At 55.0% G+C, this 27,179-nt stretch overlaps 1 protein-coding gene across 5 annotated transcripts; it reads right to left on the reverse strand.

The window, feature by feature from the left end:
• Positions 1–1,830: 1,830 nt before the first annotated feature.
• On the reverse strand, positions 1,831–27,137 carry LOC101097571 (solute carrier family 2, facilitated glucose transporter member 5). Of its 5 annotated transcripts, none has more exons than XM_023258070.2 (13): positions 26,986–27,137; positions 21,588–21,675; positions 14,477–14,575; positions 13,791–13,951; positions 11,179–11,303; positions 7,249–7,401; positions 4,962–5,087; positions 4,681–4,868; positions 4,479–4,589; positions 3,929–4,030; positions 3,273–3,348; positions 2,669–2,796; positions 1,831–2,563 (listed from the first exon to the last, which is right to left on the reverse strand). In XM_023258070.2, exons 2-13 carry the CDS (start codon positions 21,615–21,617, stop codon positions 2,360–2,362), a joined length of 1,503 nt encoding a protein of 500 aa, XP_023113838.2. In that variant the 5' UTR covers positions 21,618–21,675; positions 26,986–27,137; the 3' UTR covers positions 1,831–2,359. The 5 variants fall into 5 exon arrangements, with proteins under 5 accessions (XP_023113838.2, XP_019691651.2, XP_044890986.1 ...); XM_019836092.2 differs by lacking the exon at positions 26,986–27,137 and adding an exon at positions 21,773–21,868; XM_045035051.1 differs by lacking the exons at positions 4,962–5,087; positions 26,986–27,137 and adding an exon at positions 21,773–21,871.
• Between the last annotated feature and the right edge of the window lie 42 nt (positions 27,138–27,179).

Consider the following 27,179-nt stretch of genomic DNA (forward strand, 5'->3'; position numbering starts at 1 on the left):
CTATGATAAAGTTTAATTTGATTAACACAGTAATAAAGGACAATTATGTCGATATTCTGTAATAAAAGCGATGTGAATGTGGTCTTTCTCTCCTGAGTTCCAGAGCCATATGGCTGACATCCTTCTAGACACTTCTAGGTTTTTCATAAAACACCTCCATCTCAACATGTCTTCTCCCCAAACCTCCCCACACCCTTCACTCCTGGCCCATCAGGAAGCCGGCAGGGGGCCAGGTGCCTTACTGTGGGGGCCAAGGGTCCCTAAATCCAACAGCTCTACCTCTGAACTCTCCCTGGCATCTTGGCCTGACTGCTGCTGGCTCTGCAGGGACCCCCTTGTTTCTTACCAACTGGCCCCCCTACCGAAGGCTCACCGGGTCCTTATTACTGCCACACAACTCCCTCAGACTCGGTGATCACCCCACGCCTGTGTTATCTTCAGGACAGAAGATGTTAGCTGTCAGCACAGAGCCCGACGCGGATCTCGAACTCACAGACCGCGAGATCGTGACCTGAGCCAAAGTCGGGCGCTTAACCCACTGAGCCGCCCAGGTGCCCCTGCGCCTGTATTTTGTAACCGGTGTAAATACACATGTAAGTGTTCCTATTTGTAGCCATCGTATTTATGGCAAACTGAACGTGACCTCATACCAGTTTCTCCAACGCTCATTTATGACCACGTGGATCATCCTAGACGCTTTATCTGGGCTTATCTGTAACCTCCCACCATCTGCCATCCATTTACTTAATTGTTTAATCGCAGTTGTATACGAAGAGTGGTCTCTCGCTGCATTTTACCCGTGAGTTTATTTGTCCTCAAGATCGACGCTCATTCCCAAGCACTTAAAAATAACCGCGGAGAGGGGCGCCTGGGTGGCGCAGTCGGTTAAGCGTCCGACTTCAGCCAGGTCACGATCTCGCGGTCCGTGAGTTCGAGCCCCGCGTCAGGCTCTGGGCTGATGGCTCAGAGCCTGGAGCCTGCTTCCGATTCTGTGTCTCCCTCTCTCTCTGCCCCTCCCCCGTTCATGCTCTCTCTCTCTCTCTCTCTCTCTCTCTGTCCCAAAAATAAATAAAAGTTGAAAAAAAAATTAAAAAAAAAAATAACCGCGGAGATAATGCAAGCCAGCCGCTGATCGAAGCACCACACGCCTGTTATTTCAATCCCATAGCCACGTGAGACATTTGTTCTTAGCTCCATTTAATGGAAGAGGAAGCTGAGGAACAGAAAAGCTGAGTAAGTACCCACGTTGCACCATTACTAAGCGGCAGGACCAAGGATGTGAGGTCCAGCCTCCCCCAGGCTAGAGGTTCCTTGATTCACACATCCGGCTGCACCGCTCCTCAGTGCCGAGAAATTCCCTGTTTCCTGCGCCTCCTTCCACGCTGCGGGTCCCCGCACAGGGACACAGCGTGGTCCAACCACAGCAGCGAACTGTTTACTTCTCCTCTAAGTTATTTATTTAGCTCATCACCTGAGGGATCCCCATTCCACCCCCCACAAAAGCTGCTCCCGTCCCAACCACCCCCAGCCGGCCCCGGGTCTGCCTCCCTAACTCCCCAGAGCAGGGAGCAGATCTCACATCCTACAGGTGGCCTCACCATCTCCGTTCCTGCTTCTCCCCTTCCAGCAAATACTGTCTGGGGGCCTCCTGGACGCCAGGCCGGGTCCAGGCAGCGGGATTCCGGGATAAGCAAAAGCGGCCAAACTCATGCTCTCAAGGGGCTGACGCTCCAGCAAGATCGAACTGCTCAAAGGAGCAGGGACCCCCTCACCCCCCCCCACACCCCTCCCGCTGCCTTCTTCCACCTGCTCACAAGAAAGAAACATGTCTTGGTAAAAGGGATCATATGTGTTTTATTGAGCATTCAGAGGCAATGCCATTCACCGCCCTTCAGCAATATAATCCGGAATTAACAAGCTCCGACTCCATTGAAGTTTCCATAGGGACCTGCTTCGCAGCTTCTCAGACATCACACTTTCCAGGACTGGTGTTTCTGGAGACGGATCGGGCAAGAGGAAGAATTCCCCTGAACGCAGGCCTCCGGTCCCCAGAAGACCCATGGATTTCAGAAGACGTGTTTCTCTGGCCAGATGTGATTCTTTCGATCCCGCCACCACACCAACGATTTTTGTCGTGAGAGCCGGCGTTATCAGGACCTGACGGCTAGCCCAGCGCGGCGAGGGGCGCCTGCTCCCCGTGACTCGGGGTTGGCGGCGGTCATCTGGAGACAGACGGCACAGCCCCGGTGCATTCCACCCCGGACGGCGCCTAGTCCCACACGTTCACGGGCTATTGGCCGGGACAAAAGCCCGGGAGGGAAGCCGGCGCAGACCCGCTCAGCAGGCTCATTCCCTCGAGTCACTGCCCCCGAGTAGAGGGTGGAAATTCCTCCAGTTCCTCTTTTTCCGGGTGCACCTCTGACACCTTATTCATCTTGGTGAAAATCTGATTGATCTCTACGAAGGTCTTGGCCTTGGTCTCGGGGACCACCAGGAAGGTGTAGATGGTCGTGAGAAGACAGATCACGCCGAAAATGACGAAGCTGTAGGCTCCGAGGCCCACCTGTGGGAAGGGCAAGTGGGGCTCACCTTCTCCAGAAGCTTCTCCCTTAACCGCGTGAGGATTTTGTGCAGGGGGCACGGGGGAGGCGGGGCGGCTGGCACTCACTTGGACGAACGGGAAGATCAAGCCCACCGTGAAGTTGGAGAGCCAGTGCACGCTGCCCCCCACCATGAAGGCGGCCGGCCGGGAGGACTGCAGGAAGGTCTCCGTGATGAGCACCGCGGGGACGGGGCCTTGGGGGGCAGAGGGGGAAGGAGGAGGAGCTGTCTCCTCTGGAAGCAGGCAAGCCCGCCAAGGGTCCCGGAGGCCCTGCCGTGCGCGGGGCGCCCGAGGCATCCGGCCCGAGGAGCGGGGTGTCTCCGGGACTCCTGGGCTGGCGGAGAAGCAACGCGAGAAGGCCAACAGCAAGAATATGGCACCGCAGGTGACATCCTGTGATGTCCCTAAAAGGGGCCCGGGACCACCGCAAGGCTCTCTACGCCAATCGCACGGGGTAGCCTGTTTCAACCCACACGGCGAAGGCCGCTTTAGCGGCGGTCACTCTAGTAACCCTCTGAGCAAACCCCTGCGCGACAGGAAGGCAGGGGGAGAGGCCATTCTGGGGCTGCATGAGGCCTCCAAGGAGCCTCTCCAGGGGACCCAAGCCAGAAGTTTCTGGTTCGGGAAAGGAGGAGACAAAACCAGGGAGAGCCAGCCCTAGGGAACATACTGGGCCCAAGGGCGTGTCCCACGACGTAGGCGATGATGCAGGCGATGCTGACGTAAGGCATCCAGGATATTGTGTCCTGTGGGGAGAGGACATTGGATCACACCTGGCAAAGCAGAGATGACCTGGGTGGGACATCTTGGTCCCCAGGGGCTGTGGCCGGGCCGGGCAAGGAGGGCACCTGGCTCCCCAGCAGGCCGTGCCACCCGGATGCCTCCGGGAAATCGGCCAGAAGTGGGCAGCAGGCTACTTAAAATCTTTTTTTTTTTTTTTTAACATTTATTCATTTTTGAGAGAGAGAGAGAGAGACAGAGCATGAGCGGGGTAGGAGCAGAGAGAAAGAGACACAGACTCCCAAGCAGGCTCCAGGCTCCAAGCTGTCAGCACAGAGCCTGACGCGGGGCTCGAACCCATAGACCGCAAGATCACGACCCGAGCCGAAGTCGGACACCCAACCGACTGAGCCACCCAGGCACCCAGGCAGTGGGCTACTTAGACGTGGAGGCTCCCAGGGGGCCCCAGGGGGCAGATGGTCCCCAGGCGTCTGATTCATCGTAGTTGTGAAAAGATCATGTTGGTCACTTTCCTTACCATGCGAGTGAGGGCTCAGCGGACGGACTGGGCGCTCCAGCCGCCACCACACCCCCCCCCTTCCTCACCTGCAAGGCCAGGGCCGCCGTCAGCACGAAACAGGCCGTGAAGCAGACAGAGAAACCCAGAAGGAGCAGGAACCTTCGCCCCAAGAGCTCCACCACGAACACCTGCAGGGGAGGGGGCGGAGGGCAAGCAGGGAGGCTCAGCAGCCCCGCTAGACAGGAGGCCGCACCCCTGCTAGAGCCGCTTGCGCAGGAAGTCCTCCGCCCGTCTCCCAAACCCCCCTTCTGAAGAGGCAGCTGTGTGCCCGCCTGCCCGTGTGTCTGCCCCCCAGCAGGGCACAGGTAGTAACCACACATGGGACAGATTGGGGAAGAGCCACCTCACACGGCGGAAGCTTCCAGAGTAGAGGGCAGGGGGTCTCCATCTTGGGGGCGGGCACAGGCTGCCCCCCCCTTCCAAGAGACAGGCTGTCATCTGACAAGTGGCCCGGAGATGAGGAGACCAAGAGGCACGTCACCACCTCAGATATGGCTCTTTCCTCAGCTAGGACCCCCCCCCCCAACACACACACACTCAAGATGCCCTCGACCTTGGTGGCTGTCGGGGACTCACGGCACAGACGGTCATCAGCACGTTGACGGCCCCGGTGCCCACTGTCACATACTGGACGTCATTCTCCTTCACCCCCGCACTCAGGTAGATCTGGTCCGCGTAGTAGTAGATCTGGAAGGCACCCCCAGAGGCTGGCGGGGTGCTCGGGGCCCCCTGTGATGACGACAGCGCCCCGCCCAGCCCCGCCCCCTGGCCCCCGTACCGCGTTCACCCCCGACAGCTGCTGGCCGCCCATGAGGACGATGACGGAGATGACCTGCCACCGCAGGGACCTCGTGCGGAACAGCTTCAGCACGGAGACGAAGCCCACGGCCCTCTCGGCCTCGTCCTCCTGCCGGATCTCCTCCATCTCGGGGCCCACGTCGTCCCAGCCACGCAGCCTCTTCAGCGCTAAGGGAGGGGAGCAGGGGGTGGGCTCAGGGGACCCCAACTTCCCGGAGCAGAGACGCCGCGGCCTCCGCCCCCTGCACGGTGGAGCCTTACCGGTTTGGGCAGCTACCTCGTCCTTCTTCTGAATCAGCAGGTACCGGGGGCTCTCGGGGAAAAAGGGTAATAGTAGGAGTTGGAGAGCCGCGGGGACCCCGGTCACCCCGAGGAGGATCGGCCAGCCTGCAAGGATGCCAGTGCCCAGGTGAGAGCTGCCTTCGCCCCTCCCCAGCCCCTCCCGCCCCGGAGCCCGGCCGGCCACCCTGTCCCCTGACTCGACACAGAGCTGACGACACCCCACACCGTCCCGTGCTCTGACACAGCTCCCTGAATATGCGGGGCCACCAGGACGCCTGGTCCGGCAGGGTCGGAGCAGCACTGGTCACAGACACGGAAGCCGCAAGCAAGGCCACGTCCACAGCACAGAGGGGCCACAGAAGCCACGGCGTAGCCATACGATAGAAGTCTGCACAAACCACGGCGGGAGCCCATCCCCGAAACTCAGCGTCCGATGCAGCAATCTACGCAATGGGGTCCAACTGGATGAAGTCCAGGAGCAGAAAATTAACTCTATCTTTGCAAAAGGTGGTAAAAAAAAAAACAACAAAAAAACCATGGGGGCGGGGGCGGTGCAAGGATGCGATGATGGTAAATGTCAGCACGGCGGCCCCCTGTGGGGGTGGGAAGGCCAGGGCTGAGGGCCGCAGCAGGCCTCCCCCTTCCCCTGCGGACTCTTAACCCAGTGTAATACAGGTGTGGACTCCGACCTAAGGTGAAGGTCCCGTCACCCCCAGGGGGTCTCACTCCTGATGTGGGAGAGGAATAAACAAAGAACAGCCTCCTGTGTAGACATCATCTTTTCCAGGTCTTGTTTCGGCCTCTGACGCTTCCCCCTAAGAACACACGCCATGCGATGAGTTCAACTTCTGCCCTGCCCACCACTCTGCCGGCTGGATCCTCTTTTTCCTGATCGCCTCCCCTCCCTCGACTCCAAATCCAAGGCCCGGCTAATCCCGGACCCTGTTTCCATCTGCTTTCCGAGAAGACCGGGACACCCGTTCTCAACCTCTGCTCCATGACCGCCTGCCTCCTGTGCCAACGTTCTCTTGTGGGCTTCCTTCCTTCCTTGTTCTCTGAGCATCTAGTAGTACGCACGCGCCAGAAGTTGAGCTGGAGAATAAGGCCAAGCCCCGCCCTCCACACTGTGTCCAGAGGAAGGACACCGACGACAAAATGGTCTCCATAAAGGATGGAGGGACAAATGAAATCCACACATTTGCGGTTCCCCGAACGTGGCAGGGAGATTCCACAGGTGTGCCCCGTCTGCCCACGTCTGGAAGGCTGGTCCTACTCCCTCCATCGGGCCCGCTCTGAGGCCCCCCTCGCTGGGCACGCCAGAGAGCACTTCACCGACACCGGGGCTCTGAGGCTGCCCTGGGTCCTGCGGATGTATAGGTGACATCACCGAGAGACAGGAACTTAGCCCTTGCCCTGGTCCCCGCTCCTTATGAGGGTGATTGGAAGGAAGACAGTGGTCGTTTCATGTGGAGCCCGGCCCAAGCCACCTGGTTTTGTGTCCTAATGAGACCTTGGACCTGGTGTCCAACCTGTCTATGCCTCAGGTTCTGCATCTGGAAAATGGGTATAATGATAATACCTGCCTTACAGGACTATTTGGAGGATTAAATGGACTTAATCTAAAGACTTGGTGCCTGGCCCACCGTAAGCACTTTGTATGTTTTGGCTGGTGTTACCATTAATGGGGATTGCGAGACCAGAAGGGGGAGGTCATGCGGAAGCAGTGACAATTACCAGTCACCGTGCACTTATGGTGTGCTGGGCCCGGGCTCCCGAGGAAAGTGGGGAGGCTCCAGAGTCAGGGTCTGGAAGGGGTACCGGCCCTGAGACTCACCATTTTACCCCTAGGGGGCTCCCTCTTTCCTGGTCTACAGAGTAGGACCGGCACAGGACCCCCCACCCTCCCAACCAGGCAGCAGCATTGCTGGGAGGCTCGAGTGAGGCCTCAAGCACACTGGCGGTGGTCATTACCATGCCCCGGGCCCCTCGCTTGGCCACCACGCAAGCCAAGAGAAAGTCAGACAATGACACTTCCTGCTCACGCTAAAGCCCCCTTCTCTGTGTCCTAGGAGGGGCTAGAAAATATTAGCCACATGGGCCCCACCACCTTGTTCGGGGCCTGTACTGTGCAAATACCACACCAGCACCATGGGGCCAGGGCAGTGAGGCAAGGACACTTGCCTGGACACGACTGGAGAGGAAAGAGCAGCCCACAGAAACGTCCAGGCAGAAAGAGGGCTGTGGTCCAGAGGCGTCTTGAGCTTACCTTCTTCATTCGCGAGGAGGCTCCGAAGGCCGAAGATCTGAGCCACGAGGATGCCGATGGTGATGAAGAGCTGAGGCACCACCCCGAGGCCCCCCCTCAGGTTTTTAGGGGCCAGCTCTCCCAGGTACATGGGGACAACATTGGAAGACAGACCTGGCAGGATTGAAGTGAAAACACCATCAGGAAACATTAGTCTGACCGGGACAGGCTCTGTCTTCAAACACATTCATTTTTTTTTTAATGTTTGTTTCTGAGCATGAGCAGGGGAGGGACAGAGAGAGAGAGAAGGAGGCACAGAATCGGAAGCAGGCTCCAGGCTCTGAGCCGTCAGCCCAGAGCCTGACGCAGGGCTCGAACTCACAGACCACGAGATCGTGACCGGGGCTGAAGTCGGACGCTCAACCGACTGAGCCACCCAGGCGCCCCTCTGCTTAGTGTTTTAAAAGAGGCTTGCTGTTCACCAATTCTTTCCAGTTGTCACAGCAATATCAGCCCTTAGAAGTCTGGTGGGAGGGGTGGGGGGAGACCCCGCAGGCCTAGTGCCCACAGGGCTGGGAAGAAGCAGGGGCCCTTGAGGGGCAGACTCCATGGTCACCACTCAGGGGTCAGGGGGCGGGGGACGCTTCTCAGCGGCAAGTTCTTTTTCACTTGACCAGGGACAAACTCGAAAAGGCAAACCTCAGAAGGTTTGTGAGAGACGGGGTCCCTTCCTGCCGGTGGGAAGCAATCTCTAACGTGTCTTAAAAGTGGCTCCACTGGTGGGGCGCCTGCGTGGCTCAGTCGGTTAAACATCTGACTTCGGCTCAGGTCATGGTCTCACGGCTCGTGGGTTCGAGCCCCACAGGGGGCTCTGTGCTGACAGCTCGGAGCCTGCGTGGGATTCTCTCTTTCTCCCTCTCTCTCTCTGCCCCTTGCTGGACCCTCAGGCCCTCTCTCATAAATAAATAAACAGACAAACAAACTCCACCGGGCAACCCCAGCCGCTGGAGTCAGAGAAAGCAGCCTTTACATTTGAAATTCCTTCCGTGAAAGCAGTTGGTCTTCTGGCCACACAAGTTGACTAAAAGCCAGGGAACTGTGTCTCAAGTCCTGCTCACATCTGTTCCTGCGCCCCCCTTCTCGCCCCACCCCCTTTGGGGGACCAGCTGCTCCCTTATTTTTTAGGGTGTCTGGGCAGCAGCGGCCGACTCACACACCGCCCAGAATTTCTCGGGAACCGTGCGCAAGAATTCACTGCGAATGGATTATGACTCCGTCGCTTCTCCAAGGGGGATCTGAGGACCTAGGAAACTCCCGACACCTTTTCAGGGGGCCTGTGAGGTCAAAACCATCTTCCAACAATCCTGAGATACTGCCCTGTATAGTGCCCACACGGTGGAGTGTTCCAGAGGCTCCCCGCCGTGTGAGGTCACGGCCAGCAGAACACAGAAGCAGGTCTGAGAAGCCAGCCGTCTTCTGTGAGGCGGGACATTAAAGACATTTGCAAACCCGTGAAGCAATGTCACCCTTCTCGCTGAAACTCTTTGTTTCAGAATGTACGGCCTATTTTCACAGAGACGTGTGACGGGCTTACTGCTGCCGTTTAGATGAATTAAACGAACATTTCTTGGCTGCAATTTGTAAATGGTAGATATTGGCCAATACAACCCACATGAGCAAAAGCTCTTCGGGGCCCTCAATAATTTTAAGAGTGTAAAAAGGTCCTGAGGCAGCAACTCTTTCTGCCCATGGGTCCTGTCCCTGTGCTATAATAAAAACACCTGAGAGAAAGAGAGGGAGGGGGAGGGAAAGAGAAAGAAAGAAAGAAAGAAAGAAAGAAAGAAAGAAAGAAAGAAAAGAAAGAAAAGAGAAAAGAAAAGAAAAGAAAAGAAGATCCTGAGGCCAAAAAGCGTCTGACTTCAGCCAGGTCACGATCTCGCAGTCCGTGAGTTCGAGCCCCGCGTCAGGCTCTGGGCTGATGGCTCAGAGCCTGGAGCCTGTTTCCGATTCTGTGTCTCCCTCTCTCTCTGCCCCTCCCCCGTTCATGCTCTGTCTCTCTCTGTCCCAAAAATAAATAAACGTTGAAAAAAAAAATTTTTTTTAAAAAAAAGAGTAAAGGTTGGGGTTTTGGTGATTTGTTAACTATTGGAGCCTAATATCTCCCTGTGGGAACCAACTCTGGAGTGCTGGACGGTCAAGAGAAAAGTGCCTGCCTGCACCTGTCCACTGCCGGTGACTTCCAGGAATCGTTGGTTTTTTTCTTTCTTTCCTTTTTTTAAATGTATTTATTTTGAGAGCGTGAGAGAGAGGGAATCCCAGGCAGCCTCTGCTGACAGTGCAGACCCTGACGCTAGGGCTCAAACTCACGAACCGTGAGATCATGACCACGATCGTGAGCCGAAGAGTTGGACGCTGAACAACTGAGCCAGCCAGGCGCCCCGGAATCGTCTATTCTTTATTAGCGGAGCCCCGCTGCAGGGGGAGGCGGGAGGCGGGAGCAGGGCCAGACCAAGGCGGCAGAGACCCGTCCAGGCGCTCTCAGGGAAAGCAGTAGGGCGACGCTTGCCATGGGGCCCATCATTCCCTCCGGGACATGACCTCTTCTCTCTTCAGGGAGGCTGATTTCCTCCTTTGTCCCCCAGCCTCGCAATTCCTTGCCATCTCCCCCGACACCGGGCTCCTCGCCCTCTCCCCCACCGCCCAGGAGGGCCAGCTGAGGGGTTTGCAGACATCAGGCCAAATCATCCGCTCACCCCATCCCCGTGTTTGGAGGCAGAAAACAAGAGTTGGTTGCCAATGCCAGGGCCGGGTGCAGGGTTGCTTGACGAGGCGCCCAGGATGCAGCCCTTTGGGGGCGCCCACCCTGAAGGTGCACGGCCCCGAGGGCGGGTGTCCCGCTTGCCCCCTCCAGCCCTGGGAAACACAGTCTACAAAAGAATGCCACGTTGGGGGAAGGCCACGGGTGTGGCTTTAACCACATCTTTTCGGTCGGAAGGAATCACGGGGGAGTTTTCTACGACCACCAGAGTGCGGCCCGGGGGGGCCATAGCTCTGGAGGGTTTGCAAAGCAGCTCCGGGGGTTACAAGACCAGAGACCTCAGGCGAGTGAGTGTTACCCTCTTCAGCAGGTGGACCCTGGAGGAATAGGTGAAAAGAACCCCTAAAAATCCTTCTGCAAACTTCACGTTCCCTCTAGAAGGTGACAGGTTGCTATCATTAACTCTTCTTGGGTGGAGGGATTCGTACATTAGATTGTTTCTCATGCGTTTTTGACCACGACCCACGGTAAAAATGGGGAGACACGTTTAACGTTGCAACCTGGTTCCTACCCACGTATACGGATAAGTCACCGAAACAAGTTCCAGAAGACCGCCCTTACCCCTACTGCACACGACACAGTCTACACTCTGCCTAGAAAAAGAAAATGCTGGGGCACCTGGGTGGCTCCGTCCGTCAAGCATCTGACCCGTGGTTTCGGCTCAGGTCACGATCTCACGGTTCGTGAGTTCAAGCCCCGCTTCGGGAGCCCCTCCCCCTCCCCCAAATAAATAAATAAACTTAAAAAGAGAAAAAGAAAAGGAAAAAGCTGCTCACTAATCAGAGGCACCACCCACTCACTGGCCCCACCTATAGCTTGGAAAACACAGAGATAAGGAAAGGAGAAGAAAGGAAAGGGAAGGAAAGGAAAGGAAAGGAAAGGAAAGGAAAGGAAGTGCCCTTGCGAACAGGACTCTGGATTTCTGTCTTTCACAGAACAGCTCTCTTTGCAGGAAGCATCACAGCGAAGCTCGGTCCCTTGACTGCATCTGAGAAGCGTCGGGACAGAGGAACAGCTCGTGTCTATGTGCTTCAGGGGTTCCAGAACGATCCAGACCCCAGCGTCTGCCCCCCGCCTCCCCCTCCTCCTCGATTATCCTGAATGACAGAGGCGTCGCACGTAGCACCGTTTACCTGCACATATTCCCACCAAAAGTCTGGACAAAATGATCATCTCGAAAGACCCGGCGACCTTGCTGCACCCCATTAAGACGGCGGGCACTATGGAGAAGATGTTGTTGAAGAGCAAGGTCCCTTTCCTGCCGAGGATGAAATCTCAGTTAGTTTGGGTTAAGGGTTCAGCTGTTGTCTTCGCAGATGTTCGCCAAGGGTCTGCCCGGCTACAGCAGCGGCCTTTGCTGCTGTTTGACGCTGTGATGGAGACCGATGGAGGTCAAGTGCACAGCCTGCGGCGGGAACATTCTCTGTGGGAGCCAACGGCAATGACCACAGTGCAGAGCACGTCAGCGGTGGGGAGCAGGGGACGAGGGCCGCCTGCTACCATACGCTGACGGGTTCCGGAAACCATACCCTCGCATGATTTTAGTGTAATCCTGCGGCCCAGATCAGGGAATGACATTAGAAGGATCGCATAGGCCAACCCCACTTAGACCACATAGAGGGAGAAGTCCTAAACGAAATAGTAGCAGATCAAATTCAACAGCATATGTGCGAATCTTTCAATGTTAAAAGGCTACGCCAGATAAAACGCCAGATCTCCCTGGGAAACACAGAATCGTAACATTATTTTTAGGACTATAGAAGGCTATCCGCGGGACTCCAGGTAGGGAAGGCCGTCTTTAGGCGCAAAAACCAAGAACCGTAACTGAGAGTTAAATCTGCCCACTCGAACGTTTAAACATCTCGTGTGAAAAAGATACTATGGATATGATTAAAAATAAAGCAACAGATTAAGATACTTGCCTGAAATAACAGTTACTCGGGACATGCAGGGGGGTGAAATTTCCTCCCAGCTGTATAATCTTGGGTAAGTTACAGCATCTCTCTGTGCCTTGTTTTCTCATTTTGAAAAAGGAGATGATGGGGCTTTTGTAGGGATTAGGGGAATTAATAACCCTAAAGTCAACCCATCAGTCAACTATTAGTTGCTACGGTTATTTCAGGAACAGATTCTTCAGAAAACCACATTCATCACATTCTTTTTTTTTTTTTTTTAAATGTTTATTTTTTAGAGAGATAGAGTGTGAGCAGGGGAGGGGCAGAGAGAGAGGGAGACACAGAATCCGAAGCAGGCTCCAGGCTCCGAGCTGTCAGCCCAGAGCCCGACGCGGGGCTCGAACTCACGAACCAAGAGGTCATGACCTGAGCCCAAGTCAGATGCTCAACTGACTGAGCCCCCCAGGCGCCCCAAAAACGTATCACATTCCAAAGCAGAAAGCTGGACAAGTGACTGTCCGTTGCCTCCGTGGAGCAAAACGGTAAGTCCTTCACTCGGAGGAGACTTGTCCTGCAGATCTGTGACCTCATTTGATGTCCTGGTCCCCGGGGCCCCTAGGGAGAACTGTTGAGTTCAACACCAACCTTCCAGGAAGGCCTTAGGATCTTAGATTCCCAAACCAGGGGTCGTATGTTGCTAGTTTCAGACTCTTTTTGAAAAATACTGGAGAAGGCAGTGGGTTCTGGCCTTGATTCTCGACCTAGCAAGATCTGTGGCGAGAAGAGATCTTACCCGGCCGGCGTCTGTGTGCTCATCTGCCCAGGGAAAGGGCTGGTGGGGAGGAGCTCTTTAATACTGTTCATAACAAGGCCTCTCTCTCATGCCCATGGAATTTACACAAGGGGGTGTGATGTCTTAAGGACCTTTTTTGGAATCAACTATGGAACGAGAATCTCTAATGTTTCTGGAACTGGGGGCAAAGATACAAGCTCAGCCCTTGACATCCAGAACACTCACGGTGAGAGGTGTCCTGGGTCTACAGGATTTCACAGCCGAGCGCCTGACATTAATCTCAGCCATTTCAGGGTTCTACAGGCATTTAATTTGGACCCAGTTTTGCCTATTACTTGATCCCGAGGTGAAAGAACAGAGTAGTGAGTTTGCGTTAGTTTGGGAGGCAGGGCTTAAGAACACTTATGATCTACATCAGGATTGACACGTTGGCCATATTATCTGGTGTTTGACTCTTTTAAAGGCAAATAAAAAAGGGGAGGGGGATGCCTGGGTGGCTCAGTCAGTAAGCGTCTGACTCTTGGTTTTGGCTCAGGTCACGATCTCACGATCTGTGAGTTCGAGCCCCGCGTCCGTGCTGACAGCACGGAGCCTGCTTGGGATTCTCTTTCTCCCCCTCTCTCTCTCTGCCCCTCCTCCGCTCCCACTCACGTACACCCTCTCTTTCAAAGTAAATAAACTTTAAAAAATCTTAAAAAAAATAAAATAAAGGCAAAAACAAAAAACAAACGAAGAGGGCAGAACTTGGTTTTGGTTTCTGGTAAGGAAAAGGCCCGTAGGGCAAGAGAACAGAGAGAGGGAGTTCGGACCTCCCAAGCACTTTCTGGTCTTTCTGGGTCTGCCCCGGGATTCTGACACCCATCGCTCCCACTTGTCGCCCTGAGACCCTGCTGCGTCCCCAGGTCAACATCTGGTCTTCTTAAGACCATATGAGACATCAGCAATCATCACAGCGGTTAGTACCTAACTTTACAAAAGGACGATTTCAGCTTGAGGCCTGCGTTTTAAACCGATGGGGTCTGGGAGCTACAGGAGTTGGAAACGCACCTTTCCTTACCTGCCAAAGTTATTCACCAGGGGGCCGACCATGAGGGACCCGACGAAGCCTCCGAAGGGAAACATGGACACGGAAACAGACCACAGCAACGTCAAGGCAAACTCGTCCATGTAGCCATTGTTCCGCTCATAGTAGGTCTTGTTGTAAAACGTTTTCATGAACTGCAGCACAAAGCAGAGCAGAGCGCCCGTGTACCTGGACCCGGCTTTGCAGACGGAAGCGCCTACGCGGTCACGCCGCCCGCTGGATGACCGGGGCCCAAGACGCCAACACCAGTCGGGGGAAGAAAGGGAGTAGGGACCAAACAATCAGCAGGGGCGCCCGTGGGGAAGGCTGTCCGGGCCTCCGATGTGCATGCGGCCCAGGATGTTGTGAACTCCAGTCCTCCGGTCCTTTGCATGACCCCTGACCCTCCAGACTCGTCTGGGGAGCACGAGGCCACAGAAGACCAGAGCCCCCAGCCGCACCCCCGAGGCCAACCCCGGGGCACCCAGCCAGGCCTGGAGCTCCATGAGAAGCCGAGGCCGGGGCCGGGTTCATCTCCAAGGCCCTGGGCCGTGCGTCCCTGTTACCTGAAGACCCACTGTGTGCACCAGTGTGCACTCACTGCCACTTTGGTGGCTGCTCCAAAACCCCCTCCCATTTATGGGGGGTGGGGGCGTGTCTCACGCACCCCAACGACCTACCTGGGCAGGGGAGTTAATGGCGGCCACGTTGTACCCATACTGGAAGGATGACCCAAAGGCAGCAATCAGCGTTGCCAGGCCAAGCACAAGCGTCAGCCTCTGCGGGAGGAGAGATCCTGACTTAGGTCACAGAAAGCAGCCACGGTTCACGAGAACCCCTACTTTACCCTGAAGTCTTCTAGAAGCACGGGAGAGAATCCGAAGATCCTTAGTCTTTCGAGCGTGCCCTATGCCTACCCTCTACCATCTAACCTGGCAGAAAAGCTTCCCTCCGGGTTCCTGGGAGGCTCAGTTGGTTAAGGGTCTGACTTCGGCTGAGGCTCATGTGAGTTCGGGCCCCGCGTCGGGCTCTGCGCTGACGGTGCGGGGCCTGCTTGGGATTCTCGCTCTCTCTGCCCCTCCCCTGCCAGTGCTTTCTCTCTCTCTCTCAAAATAAATAAATAACCTTAAAAAAAAAAAAAGATTCCCTCAACCCCAACACTTAGGGCCAGGTAATTCTTTGCCCTGGGGGGCTGTCCTATAGGCACTGGAGGGCCATCCCTCCCCTGCCTGCCACAACCCAGAGTTCTCCAGGCACTATACATGTCCCACTGATTGGCCGGAAGGGGGGGGGGGGATGAGAATCGCTAAGTCAGAAAGACCCGGAAGGGTCCTTTCCTCCAACACTGTAACGTCCGAATTGTTTCCGTAACATTCCTGACGCGTGGCTGTATTTGCTGACCGTAGCAAATGCACTCAGTACTGCCTTGAACACAAAGTCCCCTAAAAATCGGGGAGGAGAGAATGGGAAAAAAAGATTTTTTAATGTTTATTTATCTTTGAAAGAGAGAGAGAGAGAGAGAGAGAGACAAAGGGATGAGTGGGGGAGGGGTGGAGAGAGGGCGACCTAGAATCTGAAAGAGGCTCCAGGCTGTCAGCACAGAGTCCGACACGGGGCTTGAACTCATGAACCGAGAGATCATGACCTGAGCCGAATTCGGACGCTAACCCGACTGAGCCACCCGGGTGCCCCAGAATGGGAAAGTTTTCATCGTTTATTTAGGGCCTCTGATTAACTTCCTTTAGCCTTTGGACTTTTGCTGTAACAGACGAAAGGCAGGGTGAGAAAATCTAGACTTTTTAAAGTTTATTTATTTATTTTGAGAGAGACAGAGGGAGAGAGAGAGAGAGAAAATCCCAAGCAGGCTCTGCCAGCACAGAGCCCGACGTGGGGTTCGAGGTCACAAAAGGGTGAGACCATGACCTGAGCTGAAATCGACAGCTGACGCTTAACCGACTGAGCCACCCAGGCGCCCGGGGAAAACATTTAAATACAGATTTCTGGGGCCTCTCACACACATGCATTCTGTGCTAACATCCCCCTTTCACCCACGAGGAAACTGAGTACGCACAGAAGGCAATCTTTTCGACAGCCAGAGGAAGGTCATTAGCAAAGTCACGGAAAGCCGGAGAAAAATCGAAGTGAAGAAAGCTCTTCTCTTGGAATCTACAGGTTTCATCTCGCATGTGTCCACTGCCACTTTCTAGCTTCGTTGCTACAGTCTTCAGTTTCCTCATCTTCCAAAGGAGGGTCATAACGCTCCCTCAGAGCCGTCGCAAGGTGTAATTACGAGAGCGATTAGCCGTGGAGGTGAATCCACTGACTGGGGCCTAGATGGGGCTCTCGGAGGCGGCCGCTGAAGCACCTTCACGCACGTATTCCCACGGAGGCCCAGTCCAGGGGACACGTGCCCTCCCCCCCCCCCGGCGGGCAGGGCCTCAGGTCTTCCTCTGGGTGCCCCCACCCCCGCCTAATCCAAAGAGGGTACCAGTTCTGCAGAGGGTAAGTGAGGACCAGGGCAGGCAGAGAGCCGGTGGTCAATCCTGCCTTGTTGTGGTGCTCTGGGGAGCCCGAGCTGGTTAGCCCTCTGCACAGCAGGAGCCCCCAGTAAATGAAACCTCCCCCTCCTCCTCCCCCCACCAAATGGATTGACAAATGGTTAATTCAGGAGCGCCTGGGTGGCTCAGTCCGTTAAGCACCTGACTCGATTTTGGCTCAGGCCGGAGTCTCCGGGACTGTGGGATTGAGGTCTGACAGCGCGGAGCCTGTGTGGGATTCTCTCTCTCTCCCTCTCTCTCTGCCCCCTCCTCTGCTCACTCGCGCTCTCTTATAAACATTTTAAAAGACGGTTAATTCAGCAGAAAGTTTCTGGTAAGCCAGGTAAGAGCCTTGGGCTCTGGTTTCCAGTCTCCCTTAGTCCCCACCATCCCCCGGAGCCGGCGTGGGGTGCAGGTGACAAAAGTGGGGGCGATGGCACCCAGGAGAGAAAGCGGGTTCCAGGGCTTCTGCCGCGCTGTCCTGTGACTTCTAAAGGCAAGGGGTGCACAAGTAGGCGCATCCACGCGCACACCCCCCCACCGGAGACGCACTCACTTCAACGTGTGGAGCATCCAGACAGGGTTCTAAGTGCTGGGGATACAGTGGAGAACAAAACAAAGACCACTCGCCTATGACTGTTCTATTGTTTGATTTTGTGGCAGGGAGGAAGGAAGGAAGAAGAGAAAGAAAGAAAGGGAGGGAGGAGGGAAGGGAGGGAGGGAAGGAGGAAGGAAGGAAGAAGAGAAAGAAAGAAAGAGAGGAAGGGCGGGACAGAGGGAGGAAGAAGAGAAAGAAAGGGAGGGAGGGAGGGAGGAGGAGAGAAGGAAGGAGAAAATTGATAAACAGTTTTCCTCTTTAATTCTCTTCCAGGTAAACGATTAACTAGAAACACAACAGGCTTCCCTCATTCTGCCAAGTGCAACTCTCGGCCACTTCCCACCTCGATGGGTCCTACGGTCTGGAGTCCTCGGCCAAGTGCTGCTGGGGGGCCGGCTGGTGCCCCAGAATGGGGGATGCTGGCAGGCACCGTGGACAGTCCGCGGCCTGACTGCCTCCGTGGGGTCCCAGTGAACGTGACCAGGAGGAACGTGGGTCGCAGATAGAATCTCTAATCACAGAGCCTACAGTTTAACATCTAAGGTCCATCTTCCTCCTCGAGTTCGAGACGCGGCCACATTCTACAGACCCGTACGGGTCAGGGGGTCCCCTCTGCGGAAACAGCAAAGCCATTCCGGGAGGTTCTCACTGACCTTGCCGGTCCGAACGCCTTCGTTCATTAAACAAAGTGGTTGACAGCTGACCGTAGTCCAGGTGCCACGCCAGTCTGGTGAGCAGATCAGCTGCCCTCCAACACCAGGGTCCAATGCGGAAGGCAGACGTTTAAAAAAATACATAATAGGGGCGCCCGGGTGGCTCAGTGGGTTGAGTGCCCGACTCTCGATTTAGGCTCGGGCCATGATCCCACGGTTGTGGGATCGAGCCCTGCGTCGGGCTCTGTGCTGACGTGCAGTCTGCTTAAGATTCTCTCTCCCTCTGCCCCTCTCTGCTCTCACTCTCTCTAAAATAAAAAAATTGGGGCGACTGGGTGACTCAGTTGGTAAAGCGTCCGACTTCGGCTCAGGTCATGATCTCATGGTTCGTGAGGTCGAGCCCTGCATAGGGCTCTGTGCTGATGGCTCAGAGCCCGGAGCCTGCTTCGGATTCTGTGTCTCCCTCTCTCTCTGCCCCTCCCCCACTAGCGCACACGCATGCACGCTCTCTCTCTCTCTTTCTCTCTCAAATATAAACATTAAAAAAAAGTTAAAATAAAAAAATTTTTAAATAAATAAAATAAACTGGGGTGCCCGAATGGCTCATTTGGTTAAGTGTCCGACTCTTTTTAAAAAATAATTTTTAATCTTTCTTTATTTTTGAGAGAGAGAGAAAGAGCGTGAGTGGGGGAGGGACAGAGAGAGAGGGAGCCACAGAATCCGAAGCAGGCTCCAAGCTGTCAGCACAGAGCCCAACGTGGGGCTTGAACTCACGAACTGCAAGATCATGACCTGAGCCGAAGTCGGACGCTCAACCGACTGAGCCACCCGGGCGTCCCACGTGTCCGACACTTAGTTTCAGCACAGGTCACGGTCTCACGGTTCATGGGATTGAGCCCCACAGGGGGCTTTGCACGAGTGGGTGCAGAACCTGATTGGGATGCTCTTTCTGCCTCCCTTTCTCCACCCCTGCCCCACTGGCATTCATTCCCTCTCTCTCTCAAAAATAAATAAACTTTTCTAAAAAGGAAAAAATAAAAATACGAAAGTACCTTTTTGAGACTTAGTAAAATAGCCACCTTCAAGGCCGGTCCTCCCGGGGCACAGTGTCATTCAAGGCCACTGAGAAAGGGAGCCCTGCCCAAACGGGGTCCCTTGGGGATTTTCTTCCAAGATCCATTCAGTAATCTCTGTTAGAACGCAAGCGTCTCCAGAAAAGTTAGCTCCTGTGAATTATTAACTCTTTGAGCCACTTTCTCACACTCCTGATCCCAAAGTTCAAACAGAAAGTGGGGCTTCGGTGGTGAGGGGACAGAGGAGAGGTGCCTTGTCCTGTGGCTGTGGTGGTTTAGAGCACAGTGGGGGCAGCCCGAGAGCCTGGGATCATCAGGTCCTGTGCTCCTGCGGCTGGCCGTGTGGCCTCGGGCCGGTCACTGAACTTCTGTGTCTCAGCTCCTTCACCTGTGAAATGGGGACAGTGATCCTCCCTCCCTCATAGGACTGAGGTGAAGAATGAAGGAGTTCTAAGAAAATGAGTTCTAAGAAAACCACTTGGAGCCTCTCCCGGCTTGTAGAAAGTGCTACCCACAGGTTTGCTATCATTATTACGAACAGTGATAGAACCAGAGGGAAGTTACTATGATGCTAGATGTGTTGTTGATGGAGCCACACGCCCACAAGGATGTGTTTTACAGGGCGCCTGGGAAGTTCAGTCAGTTAGGTGTCTGACTCGAGATCGGCTCGGGTCATGGTCTCATGGATGGTGAGTTCGAGCCCAACATTGGGCTCTGTGCTTACAGCATGGAGCTTGCTTGGGATTCTCTCCTTCTGTCTCTCTCTGTCTCTCTCAGCCCCTCTCCCACATGCGCTTGCTCTGTCTCTCTCAAAAATAGATAAATAAACTTCAGGCACTTGGGTGGCTCAGGCAGTTAAGCTTCCGACTTCAGCTCAGGTCACGATCTCACGGTTCATGAGTTCGAGCCCCATGTCAGGCTCTCTGCTGTCTGCATGGAGCCTGCTTTGGATCCTCTCTCTCTCTCTCTCTCTATTAAAAATATTTTTAAACTATTAAAATAAATTAAATAAATAAACTTAAAAAAAAAAAAAAGAAAGGACACGTTTTCCGCTTCTAAAACACTTGGCATATTTTTTTTCCTAATCTATTTGTCCCCCCTCCAGGCCAAGAGTACTTTTTCTGCGCAGAAAGTCCTTGATGCACATTGGTCAGATTCTGTTTTTTTCTCTTTACATATGAGGAACCCAAAGGCCACTGAGATCATGGTCACGCAGCCAATGGGGGGGGGGGGAGGGTACGGAAAGCTGTACCCCGCCCCCCACCCCCCAGCCCAGCCCGCACAGCGCCAGCTTTCTGCAGGCTTCCCCGGGCTCCTGAATCCCCCCTGGACTTCACTTAAAGATCTGCGGGTTCTTGCAAGCAGCCATCAGGATTCTCAGGAAGCCCAGCACGCATCTTGGCTTTTGTCCAAAGGGGCAGGTCTGCCCTCAAGCAGCGGGTAAGGGGACACTTTCATCCCCCCCCCCCCCCCCCCCCCCCCCCCCCCGGCACTGGAGGGGCTTCCTTCCTCCCAGGGGGCAGGTGGCTATACTCAGCCCCGACCTTTTGCATGTGACCCTTTTAACCATTTCCTTTCTAGATGGATTGCTGCTTTTCAGGGCCCACGATGCAGGGGCATTTCTGCTTTTCTGCAGCCTCACGTGGGGGGACCGCCAGGCAGTGCACCTCTCTTTGCGGAGAGGGCACAGATCACACCAGGGTCTCTCCTGACTCCCAAGCCCCTCCGCCGTGTTCCCTCATAGCCCCTTTCCTCTAAAATAGAGGGGCACCACGCTTGAGAGGTCTAACACTCTCTTAGTTGTGGCGAGAGTCCACCAAGGTCCATGCGAAGGCGCTCAGTAACCTCGAAAGCTCTATCTCTCACGGGACAAGAGCACTCCTGGCTTCTAACGAGTGGAGACCAGGGATGCTGCTGAAAATCCTGCCTTACGCAGGCCCGTCCCCCGTAGCACAGAATCATCCGGCGTCAAATGTCATTAGTGCCCTGCTCGAAAGGCTGATCGAAAGCAATAACATTTATGGGGGAATCACTATGGGCCGGGTAATTTACATGCATTACCCCATCTCACCGTTCCCGCAGCCCCATGAGGTGGTGTGGTTATTATCCCCATTTCGCAGATGAGAACACTGAGGCACGGAACAGTGAAATAACTTGCCCAAGTTCCCACAGCTAGAATAGGATGGAACAGGAATGAAACCATCTCCCAAACACGCTCGGAACCCACAAGCCTCAGGGCGCGCTCCTGACCCGCCTGTGGACACGGTCTTCCGTCCAGGACGGATTAAATAATAACTTGCACAAATATGTGCCTCTGCCTCCATAAATACAAGCAAATGCTGCTGTGATGAATAAGACACAAATCCTTTCAAAGAATTCATAATACATTCCTATTATCTTTCTGTCGTTATGCATTTTCGTCAATCGAGGGAGTGGGGCGGTGCGGGGGGTGGGGGGGAGGGGGGGCGAGGTCCAGAAAAATCTGTCTCTGAAACAAGGGAATCTCCACTGCAGATTTGAATCCGATTCGGGTCTTGCACGGTCTTTTCCGAGCCCACCTTCTTCCCACGCTGGCCCAGCCGTGCGACTTGCTGAAAAGCCCAGTGAAAACCTTCTGCCGCCCAAATCAAAAGAAATCCCAAAACAGGGCCGCCTGGGTGGCTCAGTCGGTCAAGCCTCTGACCAGCTCAAGTCACGATCTCGCAGTTCACGGGTTCGAGCCTCGCGTGGGGCTCTGTGCTGACAGCTCGGAGCCTGGAGCCTGCTTCGGATTCAGTGTTTCCCTCTCTCTCTGCCCCTCCCCTGCTCGCGCGTAGTCCCTGTGCAAGTGAACTCTGAGGGGCAGGTTCCCTCCAATGGTCCACCTCCCCTACCCCTCCAGCACCGCTGAGCAGCCTGTTCTAAGCTCCTTCCCCGGGGGGCCCGCTTACCCCTTCCTTCTTGGCCGGAACCTGCTCCATCCTGGCCCCGAAAGGGCGGCTTGCCGTTCCCTTCTTTTCCGCCAGACTAACAAGTGCTCTGAATGGAGACAGAAACATTCTGGCTGTACTTTGGCCGCCAAGTCACAGCCAATAGCCTGTTTTTTTTTTTACAGCCAGCCCGACACAAGACTAACCCTTTCAGGAGTCCCGACGTGCGTCTTCTTTCCCCTTCTTTCTAAATTCAACGTCTGGGGTTTAGCTCAGCAAGAGGGTGCCCCCCCCGCCCCCCCGACGGCAGGCACAGCCTTCCCGACGGCGGTACTTCCTCACTGCGCAAGTCTCCACCAGGAGGCTCGTGATGCGGGGCCGGCGGGGTTATTTCTGTCACAAGCACACGGAAAGCCGCCGGCCCCACGCCACTCCCAGTCCCGCGAGGGCAAGAGATCGGGTCATAGGAGGTTTCTCAGAAGCGGTCCCTGAAAGGAGGCCTGCTGCAAATCTCTCCGAGAGAGTCAGCTCCCCCTCGAATACCCAGGCCACGCTGGCTCGGAGAGTTTGGGTTCCTTACAAAGGAACCGAGTGTGTATGATGCGAAGGGTGTATAATCATTACCGCTCTAAAGGCAGTAGATAGTCCGGATGCCTTTATCTACAGGGCAGGGAAAGTGAGTCACAGCCGCTGCTGTGGGCCCTCCGTGCGTGACTGAGGCCGCGGCCAGACCCCGCACTCAGCACGGGTGCAGCTCCCGTGGAGCGCACCAGGACAAGGGGCCAAGATCCGGAGCTGAGTCCCACGTGGCCCGCAGGCTTTCATGTTTGCAAGATATATTCCCCGTTTTATCTGCTGTGGGACAAATGCAGTGAATTCGGCCATTCCTTCCCCTGGTGCAGAAATCAAGTCAACCGGGAGCCCTCTGTGTGTTGGGCACTGTTCCTGCATCAGTAGCAAACTTGGGAATTGTGACCAGGGCTCCTGCATGCAGGAGACGGTGGGGGGGGGGGGAGGGGGTGACTGGAGGGGCCTCCGTGTGTGTGGGTTGGGGGGGGTCCCTAAGCCCCCCTCACAAGGGAGGATTGGCCATTTCTTCCCCACAATTTCACGTCCTGTCCTTTCTTTCCGGATCATAGCCGCGGTTTCCAAAGAAGGTTTGGCAAGACCAGAGGTTTCCAGTCATTTCAAAGAGTTTTGGAAAATTCTCCAGAGAAAATGCACTTCAGGTGGGGGGAAAGAGGAGGAAGGACGCAAGTTGTGCAAAGGAAGAAACGGCCGCAGTTTGCAATCCTGGCTCCCGGTGAGGCCCAGCCGCCCTTTGCCCTCCTGCGCGCTGAGCAGCAGTGGCACGGAGGTCCCTGCGTGGCTCCTTGACCTGCCCAGGTCGAGCCTGGTTCCTGCGAGTCCCCGGGTTTTGTGGGCACAGTTGGGTGTCACCAACGCCCCAGCACGGCCCGCGGAGGGGCGAGTGGTCAGGCCGCCCTCCACCCAGACCCCCCTTGGCCTCGAAGGCTCCAGGCAGGTGCTGTGTCTCTGAGTGGTCCTTCCCCGCCCTGGGCCCAGCAGCCTGGGACCTCTGGTGGCCGTCTTGTTCCCCCCCGCCCCCCGCCCGCCATAGAGGGGCCCTGGGCTCCCAGGATCTGGGCACTCAGACAGGGGACTGGCCCAGGGGTCAGAGGCAGACCCCCTGCCTCAGGCTGACTTAGGCTGTGTGGCCTGAACTGCCCGCCCTGCAAGTGGTCTTTGTGGTTTTCTGAACTCTGGGTGGCGGTGGGGAGCCTCACGCCCCCTGCCCAGTCCCGGTCTGGGACCAGGAGAGGAACCTGCCACTTGAAGCTTATTTTCGCCATGGGTTTAAAATGACAGTAATGAGCAACACTGATTAATCCATTGTGTATAGGTATTTCCCAGAAAATACGTGTTTTGAAACTACCTCTAAGGAGAGCTAAGGAATCACATTTTAAGGGAACGGGGACAGTTGCAGGGCCATAGTGGGTACTGGTGGGGCCTCTGACTCTCTCCCCCATCGTCCCTAAAGGTTGGTTCATCACAGGGAAATTTATTAGGATTTTATCATTGAGGGAGAGAAGGACCCAAAAGCCAATTTTCCTCTTTCTCAAGAAACAATGTGTATATATTATTATTAGGTCTCCTCTGACCTCTCGCGATGCAGAAAGTACTCGTCAAGGATTCGGGCCTCAGATCTCAGTTCCCAAATTATTCTCACTCACATAAAATGTAAATGTTAGCATATAATTTTTTTTTAGTGTTTTTATTTATTTTTGAGACAGAGAGAGACAGACCATGAGCAGGGGAGGGGCAGAGAGAGCGGGAGACATAGAATCCGAAGCAGGCTCCGGGCTCCGAGCCGGCAGCCCAGGGCCCGATGCGGGGCTCGAACTCACGGACGGTGAGATCATGACCTGAGCCGAAGCCGGACGCTCAACCGACTGAGCCACCCAGGCACCCCGGCCCTGTTATTTTTCTGTACCACATAGAATGTGGGGTTCTTTGGGAACAGGTGTAAGCATCACAGCAGAAATGTCTCCGTGTGCCTCCGGGGGTACAAGAGAGGCCGTCTACAAGGTGTAGCGTGTATGGGGCTTGCTTCCTGGAGGGGCAGGAAGGGACCGGGTCGGGTCCAGGCCAGCTTTAGATAAGGAGTAACTAACAGGTGACTAGCATGGATCCAGCTATCCAGGTGTTCCTTGGCTTTGCACAGGGCATTCTCGGTGCAGTGAGGGGAGGTGGGAGGGTGGTCCAGTCTGTTCACACAAGACTTCAAGCCCCGGGCCCAGGGGGGCCAACCACCGCCACCCGTCAACTCTGCACCGTGGGTGGGAGGTGGAGGGAGAAAACTTACCCGGATCCAAGATCCAAGTCACCTTTCTCGCTCCTTAAGCCAATTCTGAGTTCTGATATGGAACCTAGCTCAAGATGCTATCAGGTGTCCCCAGGGCGGGGAGGCTGCCCATCACACTCTGACACGCCTGGTGAATAAACTTGAGACTTTACAAGGTTCCTATGCGTTCTTTCCAAGAACAGAATTTGACCTTGCTTATCAGAGCTCACGTGCACAAACGGGTGTGTGCCCCAAGAATCACGGGCAGAAAGCATGAAAGCCAGGTCCCGAGACTCCTCACGGACCCAAGTGGCTTCTCTTGCGTGTACGTTACCGTAGGTAGACAACTCTTGATTTTGGGGGTGTTTTTGTGTGTTTTGTCTTTTGGGTTTTATTTTCTGGTTTTTGTTTTTTGTTTTAACTTGTTTTTTTTTAATTTTTTTTAGTGTTTATTTATTTTTGAGACAGAGAGAGACAGAGCATGAGCAGGGGAGGGGCAGAGAGAGAGGGAGACACAGAATCTGAAACAGGCTCCAGGCTCTGAGCTGTCAGCACCAGAGCGTGACGCGGGGCTCGAACTCACAGACTGTCAGATCGTGACCTGAGCTGAAGTCGGACTGACTGAGCCACCCAGGCGCCCCTGTTACTTGTTTTTAACGGTCATAAAAAAAATAACAAAATATCCCATTTAAAAAAATATTTTATTTTGAGAGAGAGAGAGAGAGAGAGAGAGACAGCGCACGTGGGCAAGGGGCAGAGAGAGGGAGACAGAGACTCCCATGCGGGCTCCACACCGTCAAGCACGGCGTCCGACTGGGGCTCGAACTCACGACACCGTGAGATCGTGACCTGAGCTGAAACCGAGAATCGGACACTTAACCGTCCGAGCCAACTCGGCGCCCCCCGAATTTCCCAAAGTACACCCTTCGCAAGCCTCCAAGCCATCGCACGGCGTGAGAGAAGCCAGGCACAAAAAGGTACACGTTAAACAATTCTGCTTATCGGAGAAGCCCCGACTAGGTGAGTCCCTCGAGACAGAAAGCAGGTGGGTGGTTGCCAGGGGCTGGGGGGAGAGGGAAATGGAGAAGGACGGCTTAATGGGGGTGGGATCTCCTTTGGGGGTGGGGATTAAAATGTTTCAGACCTAGCTGGAGTCGTGGTGATACAACACTGTGAATGCACTAAGTGCCACTGAATCGTGCACTTTAAAAAGGTCCATTTGGGGGGCACCTGTGTGGCTCCGTAGGTTACACATCTGACTCTTGATTTCGGCTCAGGTCACGATCTCGCGGTCTGTGAGTTCGAGCCCCACGTCGGGCTCTGTGCTGACAGCTCGGAGCCCGGAGCCTGCTTCGGATTCTGTGTCTCCTTCTCTCTCGGCCCCTCCCCAGCTCGTGTTCTGTGTCTCTCTCTGTCAAAAATAAATACACATTTAAAAAAAAATTTTTTTAATGTTAATTTATATCTGAGCCTACTTGGGACTCTCTGTCCCTCTCTCTGCCCCTCCCCGGCTTATGCACAGGCCCTCTCAAAAATAAATATTAAAAAGATACATAAACAAAAGGTTAATTTTGTTATGTGAATTTCACTTTAATAAAAGGGACTACTGAAATATCCTCTAATGATCTAACAGCTACCGTCTAGTGACCTCATGTTAATAAGGTTAAAGGATAATTTTCCCAAGAAAAAGTAAAAACCTACGACTCCTGTACAGACAAAAAAATAAGCACGTGTTCAATATTTGAACTCCTTATTCAGGGGCCCAGGCAGAGGTTATAACTGGTTCTTAAGAGGATCCAGAAAAGCAGACACATTTATAGACCGGGATGTTGAAAGGAATTTGCAAATGGATCTAAAGTGGCTTCTAGGGAGGGAGGGAAGTCAGGGAACCTCCCCCCCTGCCAGCATTTGTTTGGGGGCCGTAGGGCAATTATTTTGTGTCAGTATCGTTATCAACAACTTGCAGAATCGTAAACTCCAAGGCTGGAGGGAGGGAAGAGCTCTGTGGAATCAGGAAGTGCGCTGTGATATCACCACTTTCCCCGCCCCCCCCCCCCCAGCTCATTTCCCCCTCCGGAGTTTGAGATCGGCCTTGGTGGGAGCATCGCAGGCTTCGGCAAAGGCTATAAATCAACACCCCCCACCCCCACCCCGTCCAGTCCCCTCCGTTTGGACACTTACAGCACCTCCGTGGGATCTAGTACCATGTGACCCCCCAGGGCCAGATGATGCATCTTGCAGCTCCCACCTGGGATCCTGAGGCACACGTTATGGAAGCCAGCAGCCCTACAGGGGGTGCCCGGCCACTCGAGGTCCCCTTGCAGCCCAACCGCACGCCCCCCAGCCCCCGCTCTTGAAGCCCCCCGAACCCGTCTCCTCCAGGCTTTGCTAGTTTATGGGCAGGGGACAGCCACACCTGCGGGCTCTCAGGCCCCACCCCAGAGTCCCAGGTGGTTCTGCCCTCCAGAACATCAGAGAAGCACTGCTCTTCCGATAACCAGCCCGGAGGCTTCCCGCATCCGGCCAGGGCAGAGTCACCCTCTGGCCTTGCATGCGCGTCCCCGGGGCCCTTACCTCGTGAGGCCACTCGGCCAACTTCAGACAGCACTGGGCACCTGCCGTGACTCCCCACCCTTGTGTCCTTGCCTTCTGCTTTTCCTCTGGGGCTGGTGACAGGCTGCAGGGAGGTCTGCTCGCTGGTATTGGGTCGTCCCCAGTGCAGGGATCAGCCGATCCTGTCCCGTCCACCAGGAACAAGAAGAAAAGCT

The sequence above is a fragment of the Felis catus genome, chromosome C1, assembly GCF_018350175.1.
Source record: "Felis catus isolate Fca126 chromosome C1, F.catus_Fca126_mat1.0, whole genome shotgun sequence".
NCBI lineage: Eukaryota > Metazoa > Chordata > Mammalia > Carnivora > Felidae > Felis > Felis catus.

What these genes read in the sequence shown, in the direction of transcription:
- LOC101097571 (XM_023258070.2), bottom strand. Translation starts at nt 21,617, where the DNA reads ATGGAGCAGGTTCCGGCCAAGAAGGAAGGG. An exon ending in CCATTAACTCCCCTGCCCAG is followed by an intron (nt 13,952 to 14,476) that starts GTAGGTCGTTGG and finishes TTTGTGCTGCAG; the next exon opens with TTCATGAAAACGTTTTACAA. An exon ending in CTGGTGAATAACTTTGGCAG is followed by an intron (nt 11,304 to 13,790) that starts GTAAGGAAAGGT and finishes CATCCTCGGCAG; the next exon opens with GAAAGGGACCTTGCTCTTCA.